This window comes from Monoraphidium neglectum (genome assembly GCF_000611645.1).
Source record: "Monoraphidium neglectum strain SAG 48.87 unplaced genomic scaffold scaffold03002, whole genome shotgun sequence".
NCBI classification, from domain to species: domain Eukaryota; kingdom Viridiplantae; phylum Chlorophyta; class Chlorophyceae; order Sphaeropleales; family Selenastraceae; genus Monoraphidium; species Monoraphidium neglectum.
Genome location: NW_014010626.1, coordinates 1 through 7,502, shown reverse-complemented (window position 1 = coordinate 7,502; position 7,502 = coordinate 1). Strand labels below are relative to the sequence as shown.

Below are 7,502 nucleotides of genomic sequence, written 5' to 3'. Positions count from 1 at the left end.
GGTCAAGGGCGGGGGAGGGGTCAGGGGAGGGGTCAGGGAAGGGGGAGGTTGAGGATGGGAGGAGGCGACTTAAGGGGTAGCGTGGGAGGATTGTGGCGTGCTGCCGCTCGTGTGGATGCTGCGGTCTTCCCTAGTGCCGGCATCAGCACTGCGTTTCTGCTTCATGGGCGGGGGCGGGACCAGGCCCCACCTCGTGTCCAGCCGCATCCCACCTGACCGCCACGACCATTCTGCGACCCTTCCAACCGTCTTGGAACCCCACCCCAACCCCAGGCTTCCAGAAGCTGGTGGGCAGCTGCCCGGCCCTGGGGTCGCGCCCGGAACTGCGTGCGGTCATGAACTTGAGGGCGATCGACGTGATCGCCACGCGGCTGTGGTTTGACAAGAAGGTCCCCTGCAAGTACCCTGCAAACGTCCTGGCCGGCTTTGAGAGGTGCGGCCGCGCCCTGCTGTGCCAACACCCTGCGAGAAAGACTTTTTTGTGCAGGCAGTGCGAGCGCCGGGTCGCTGCGCGATGTCTGTCGCCGTTGCTTCTCCTGGGTGCTGCGCCTGTTGCCAGGGACGAGCCGCCCCCACTCGTTGCAGACAAGCACAGCTGCTCTAGGATTGGCCTGGTGGCGTTGCCCGGCTCATCAGGGCGGGCCGCTCAAAGCATTACTGTCCCCAGCCTACCATTTGCCGTATCCAAGCTTCCCAGCAACCCAGTAAATGGTATCAGCCAATCGTACCGCATCGGCCACCCACCAACTTTCCCAGGACCGCTGGGGCCACCTTCTTTGACCTGAACGCCCTCCAGGTGCGGGCGTGCGCTTTGCTGTGTCTTGGCATCCCAAGCTTTGATGGACCAAGAATAATTTGATTGGTTGGGTCACGGCAGCTTGACTTGGGGTGCTGGCAGATAGCAGACACATGCTGTCTGGCTTGTTAAGGTTGGCATTGACCAGCCGGCGTTTGCGGGTTTCTGCACGTGAAGTCTGGTCGTCTGTTGCTGAAAGCGGCTGCACTCGTCTGGGCTGGTCCTCACTGTACCCAACCAGCACCTCACCTGCGCTGCGCGTCCGTGCTCATGTGCACAGCCATCCACTCAACGTTGCGTCCCCCAAAACCCTGATCTACCAGCAAATCTTCGCACAGTCTCGGACGCTTCACCCTGCACACCCGTGATCGTTCCCCTCCCCTCCAGGACGAGTACCGGGACGCGCCAGGCAGCGTCCTGACCGCCGACTTTTACGGCGCGTCAGAGCTGCTGCCCCTGAGCGACGACCAGATTGTGCAGCGGCTGGTGGACCACATCCGAGTGTGCGAGCCGGGCTTCAAGGGCGCCAACGTGGTGGACAGCGCGGTGCTGCGGTTCAGACAGGCGCGTTGCGCCGCCAGGCCTGGGTGGTTGGCTGCCGCCCCTTCATTGCAAAACATGGTTGCGAGGTTGCTTGCTCACCGACGCGGCCCTGCCCTAGCACGAAACTCGCGCTCTGCCCAGGGAGAGTGGCATGGAATGACATGGGAAGATACAAATCAGCCAAGCCCTGATTAAGCTTTGTGTCCTCACACACGCCCATCTCCCGTGCACGCGCTGCCCTTTTGCGCAGGCCGTCACGCACTTCAGCCCGGGGTCCCACAGCAGCCGGCCGTTCCAGTCCACCAGCATACCAAACCTGTTCCTGGCGGGGGACTGGGTCAAGGGCGTCGACCATGGGGCAAACGGTCTCTCGCAGGTGGGTGAATAAGGATGTGTGCGCGTATGTGCGCGCGCGTGTGTGTATAAGAGAGAGAGAGAGAGAGAGAGAGAGTGTGTGTGTTTGTACGCCTACATATTGGCGAGAGCACGCTCATGCGCTTGTGCGTACCTGGGTGCAAAACAGTTGTGCATGAAGAGGTTTTACTTTTGCTGCACACCTGCACCGCCTGCAATTCGTGCTCGTCTGAAAAATTCCGCCCGTCGTCCCCTCACATCCCCCAGGAGCGCGCCTACGTCACCGGCCTGATTGCCGCAAACCTGGTGCGCCTGTGGGCCCGACGCGACGCCCTGCTGCGTCCTGACCACGGCGCCCCCACTCTGTTTCTGCAATCACGTACTGTTCATTTCTCACAGCTTGATTATTTGCCCTCGAGTCCACAACTCCAGGTCACTCGCCTCACCTGCTACGCCGTGTACAACCCGCCTGTTACCCCGCCCTGGGCCCCGACCCTCCTCCAAGCCCTGCACGGCCGCCCCCTCAAAACCCCCTGCCGCGGCCGCCCGCCTGCCCTGCGCACGGCACCCTGGGCCTTGTTGTCCCCTGCAGGTCGTCGGCAAGCTGCAGCAAGGGCTGCCCGCCCAGATTCTGGACGTGGAGAAGGACGAGCCCCACATAGCCGCGGGCCGCGCGGCGGTGGAGGCGCTGCGGGGGCTGGCGGGCGGCCTCGGCATCAAGAGCCCTTTTATGAGCTAGCACAGGCTCTGCACGCGGGGCTCCCCGCCCTGCCATGTGTAACCGTGTTGCCACCTGAACGTACAGGGCGCGACCATTGCTGCCGGGGCTGTCCACCCCTAAAGGAGGACAGGCCGGCACAAGTCCAGCCTGCCTTGCGGTGTTGAACTGGCTGCTGCGCGCCTCTGCCTGCTTGCGCCGCCGCCCGCGCTGGAAGCATGCGCCTAGGAAGCAATGTGCGCGTGCGCGTGCGACGCAGAGCTGTTGCGGGCGTCATGAGTGCCGCAGCGTCGAGGCTGCCGAGGTGGTATGTGGCTTCAGATACGCGGCAGCGGGCATTGCGATCGCGGTGCAGCAAGCGGGGTGCGGCACTCGCCCCTGCACGCCGAGCGCAGCACCTGCGTTGACCAAGATCGACGCGTCTACGGGGGCGAAGGACCCGAGCGTGTGTACCCCGCGGTCAGAGCGTGTTGTGGGTGGGAAGGATTCAAGCGGCTCGTTACTGCCTGTCAACGGACGAGTGACCTTGTCTAGCGCTGGATCGATCCTGGGGCGAAGGGGCATGCGTCCTCACCCGAGGCCTTTGCTCAATTGGATTGCGTCAGCGGCGCCATACATGCATTTGGTTCAAACTTTGTATGCACCTGCCTAGTGTCCCGCGAGCTACAAATCGATCGCTCTCGTGGGTGCCCCGCCACCGGGGTGACTGCCCCAGCCTCGCGGAAACGACGACCAGGTTCAGCATGTGGCGGATGAAGTCCCAGAGGTGTGCATCAAGGAGAGGCTGGGGCGAAAACATGCACCCACGCAAGTGGCAGCGCCGACGCGGCGAGTGGTGGTGCCTGGCGCATTGCCTCGCCATGGCGGGCCCACACCTGCGGCACACCCCATGAACACCTTGGGCACAGTGCACTCAGCTTCCTGCATGCAATTGAGCACCTGCCTTCGACGCACTCCGCGCCCGCAGCCTGGCCGCAAGCCCGGCCCGCGGCCGCGCCGCCGCCCTCAGCCGCGCACCCCGGGGCCTGCCCGCCCTCGAGGCGCGCCAGGCCACGCAGGCGCCGACCGCCGGCGCCAACGGCAGCGTTGGGCGTGGCATACCCATGAGGACGCTCGACCCCTCTGACAGCGCCAGCACCTCCCTCAGCGGCACCGGCTGGACTGCCGGCGGCGGCAGTGGCTTCGCCAATGGAAACGGCAACGGCAACGGCAACGGGAACGGCGTGGTGCTGGCGCGCGTGCCGATCAATGGGTCGCAGATGGTGGCTGTCGCGGCGTCGGAGGCGGCGGCGATAGCGCGGGCCAGGGCGGACGCGACCATCGATGTGGAGGTGGGCAGGGCAGCTTGAGGGCGGCAGACGCTCCAGCTGCGCCTCTTGGAAAAACAGGGCACAGGGGGGGTTCGTACCCTGGTGGTGGGGGCATGCACATGCTAAAACGTGAGGCAGATAGCTGAGGGCGAGTCACTGACGCGTGCAGCGGGCGGCAAGCCATGCGTGCGGGCGCTGCCTCTTTGGTAGGGCGCGGTTGCGTTGACGGCGCCCCGGCTTTTGGGGAGGGGGGGGGGTGGAGCAAGGCGCTGCGTTCGCCGCGGTCGTGCCCGCCGGCCGCATGTCCTGCAAGCTGCCAAAGACATGCACGGTGCAAAACTCGCGACCCTGGGATTCCCGGACATGCTTTTGTCTGCCGCTGCCTCTGCGCCCAACCCTCAGGTTGATGCTCTCCCGCTGGACACGGACTTCAAGGTGTGGTGTCGCACGCTGGAAGGGGCGGTCAACACAGGGTTTGACCGCCCGGCTGTGGGGCTTGTCTGCACTGCAGGGCTGACGTTGCATGCCACCCGTGCATGGCTGATCCCCGGTTGCTTCGCCTGACTGAGGTCCTGCTGCTGCAACCGACCCCGCCCCCGCCGCTGCCCGCCGTTCCCCTGCAGTGGGCGAAGGACTCCTACAACAAGACGCAGCGGTGGGCACACAAATCCACACGGCTGGCCTTTGAGTGCCACGACTGGCACCTACCCGCAGAGCTCGCCCTTCGCACGCTCTGCCGCGGCCGCATCTGCAGTTTTCCATCACCCAGCTCCCGTCCCCTGCGTTCACACGCATGCCACCCTGTCCTTGTTCTGTTCTTTGCCGTCACATCCGCCTCCAACGCGCGGCCCTCGCCGCCACAGGACCGTCGACACCTGGGTGTTTTTCGCCATCTTCCGCACGCGTCTCGCCCTGCTGGACCAGAAGTGGTCATACCCCGGCGGCTTCACAGGTGGGGGCCACGTGGGACCGTCGGGCGGGGACGAGGAGTGTGTGTGTGTGTGGGGGGGGTGTGTGTGGGAGAGGAGGGGAGCATGAGGAAGGGAGACTTCTGCCACTGTACACCCGGCACCTTGCACGCAAGGGCAGCCGCTTTCATGCGTTCGGCCAATGCCGCGGCTTCGCGACGCGAGGAGCCAAGTGCAAAAACGCTTTCGCTGGCGCTGCATGGCGCATGCGCTTCACGTCTAACCGCTGGCGACCGCCCCTTGCGGCCTGCCCACGCAGAGGAGAAGAAGAACGAGCGGGCCAAGGGTCTGGCGCGGTACCTCGTGCAATCGATCCTGGACCTGGGGCCCACCTTCATCAAGGCAAGGCGGGGGCAAACGTTTGCGTGCTGTGTCCTGGTCGCTCAACAGTTGGCATACGCTGCTGCTTGCAGCGCCGTCCGCAGAGACAAAAAGCAGGGCTGGCCGGCCGGTGTGCGGCGAGGGCCTTTGGCAGAGAGCGCTGTGACCTGTTGAGCACGCGCTCGGGCCCGAAAAAGCGTGATTTTGCGGCCTGCCACCCATGCACGGCCGCTCACCTCACATTCATCCACGCACCCGCACACCCCATCATGCGCATGGCTACAGTGGGCGGCACCCACGTTCCACTCACCCTCCTCCCTTTCTGGCAACCCCCCCTCCCCCCCGCCCCGCACCCACCCATATGCCCCCAGATCGGCCAGCTCAGCAGCACGCGCTCCGACCTGTTCCCGGCCGCCTTTGTGGAGGAGTTGGCCAAGCTGCAGGACAGGGTGCCCGCGTTCAGCGCCGACAAGGCGATAGCCATTATTGAGAAGGACCTGGGGCAGCCGATCGGCGTGCTGTTCCGCGAGTTCGACAGGCGGCCGATCGCGGCGGCGAGCCTTGGGCAGGTGCACCGCGCGGTGCTGCACAGCGGCCTGGAGGTGAGACGACCGGGCAGCCCGTGCGAGGTGGTTTGGGGCCCCTGCTGGGCAGGCCGCGACGCGCAAACTGCCTGTCCGCGTGTTGTTCACAAGGCTCTTTTCCTGCCCCGATTTGACTCAACATTGCCGCCTAAATCATCTCAAAAAGGTCAGGTCGCACACCTGTTGTGGTGAGTGTCATGATTCAACCAAAAATGCCGACTCATCACCACGGCATTATTGCCCCCCTATCCTGCATGACACCGCAGGTCGTGGTGAAGGTGCAGCGCCCCGGCCTGAAGCAGCTGTTTGACATTGACCTGGAGAACCTCAAGCTGCTGGCAGAGCAGCTGGACAAGGGGGACGAGAACAGGGACTTCAAGGTGCGGACGAGGGGTGACAAGTTGTGTCTTGTGTGTGTGTATAGGTGTGTTTGTAAAGGAGTGAGAGTGTGTTTGTGTGTCTGTGTGTGTGCGTGTGCGTGTGTGTTTTCGCGCTTTGGCATGAGTAGTCTGTGCTTGCGTTGGCACACAAGTTTCGGTGTGCTGTGGTGCGTATGTCTACTAGTGCCGCGGATGTTTGTTTTTGGGGCTCCGCACCAAGCCCTTCGGCAGCCACCCACAAAGGGCAACCCACAGCTCGTTCTCTATGCCGCGGCACGGAACTCCACCAATGCTGCACAGTCTCATCCCTGTGGGTTGTGCAGCACCCCCTAAATTGGCCCCTATCCGACTCTGGCCCACACCGCACGCTCTTCGCCCCAACCCCCAGGGTATGTACGAGGAGTGCGCGTCCGTGCTGTATGAGGAGATTGACTACATCAACGAGGGACGCAACGCAGACAGGTGCGGCGCGGCGCGGCGACTGCGCAGCCTGTAAGCAGCGCTGACCACAGCACGCATGGACCCCACCCTGTACCCCCGTCGCGCTCCTGTTGCAGACAGTGCACACTAGCCCGTCAATGGAAGCCTGCTCAGCAGTGGGGAACCAGGGGCAATGATCTTTCCATGACGGGTGAGTCCAGCACTCCGTTGTCACTCGGCACAAACCTGCCACGTGTGCACAATACCCGGCCGCGGCGCGTTTCGCAGGTTCCGTCGCAACTTCCGCGGCACTGACTGGGTGCGCGTGCCTGTGGTGCACTGGCAGTACTGCAGCAGCCGCGTCCTCACGCTGGAGTACCTGCCAGGTGCGGTGCCTACAGTGCAAGGCTTTGACTTGTGCACAGGCGGGCGTTTGAGCAAGTTCCCTTGCCGAACACCATGCGGTGTGGGTGGGAGATAGAGGGAGGAAGCAACAGAGAAGTGTTGGATGAGACAGGCTGGGGTCGACAAGAGCACCAAGCCGTTGCTGGCCATGCCCACGTCCCCAGCCCTGAGTACCTGGCACCACATTACAAGAGCAGCAACCCCTCCCCCCACTGTTGCCCCCCTCCCCGCTGCTTCTGCCACCCATCTCCCACCACCTTGGAATGCTGCAGCACTTCCTCAGCCCCTCGTCAGCACCCCTCCTGGGGCCCCATCACCACCCACCTCCCCGCCCCCTCGACTCACTTGCAGGCGTCAAGGTCAGCGACAAGGCGCGGCTTGAGGCGCGCGGCCTCGACGTCGCCGTGGTGGCGCGGAGGGCCACTGAGGCGTACCTGATCCAAATCCTCAAGCACGGCTTCTTCCACGCGGGTGAGGCAAGCCGCACCCAGCCGCGGCCCAGGGCAACGGCCGCCGGGATTCCCGCCGACGATGTGCTCAGGGCAGGCGGGCCGGCGGTCTTCCCACAGCCAAGCACCCGCATCAATGAGATAACGACCCCCTTGACTGCGCGAGGCAGCGCGGCGGGGTTTCTCATCGCCATCTAGGCAGCAGCCGTGCGGCGGTCGCCCCCGCGTTAAGGTCGGCAGACCATAGCTCGTGC

At 64.3% G+C, this 7,502-nt stretch overlaps 2 protein-coding genes across 2 annotated transcripts; both read left to right on the top strand.

The window, feature by feature from the left end:
* Positions 1–335: 335 nt before the first annotated feature.
* Positions 336–2,432, top strand: MNEG_11988 (hypothetical protein; the record flags this gene model as incomplete). Its single annotated transcript, XM_014039541.1, has 6 exons — positions 336–433; positions 757–796; positions 1,184–1,342; positions 1,590–1,715; positions 1,961–1,999; positions 2,286–2,432. The coding sequence occupies 6 exons, from the start codon at positions 336–338 to the stop codon at positions 2,430–2,432; spliced, it is 609 nt and encodes a 202-aa protein (XP_013894995.1).
* A 722-nt stretch (positions 2,433–3,154) lies between these two features.
* Positions 3,155–7,393, top strand: MNEG_11987 (Uncharacterized protein; the record flags this gene model as incomplete). Its single annotated transcript, XM_014039540.1, has 12 exons — positions 3,155–3,177; positions 3,379–3,742; positions 4,124–4,156; positions 4,345–4,376; positions 4,585–4,673; positions 4,949–5,061; positions 5,382–5,612; positions 5,861–5,974; positions 6,363–6,436; positions 6,683–6,780; positions 7,151–7,270; positions 7,341–7,393. 12 exons carry the CDS (start codon positions 3,155–3,157, stop codon positions 7,391–7,393), a joined length of 1,344 nt encoding a protein of 447 aa, XP_013894994.1.
* Between the last annotated feature and the right edge of the window lie 109 nt (positions 7,394–7,502).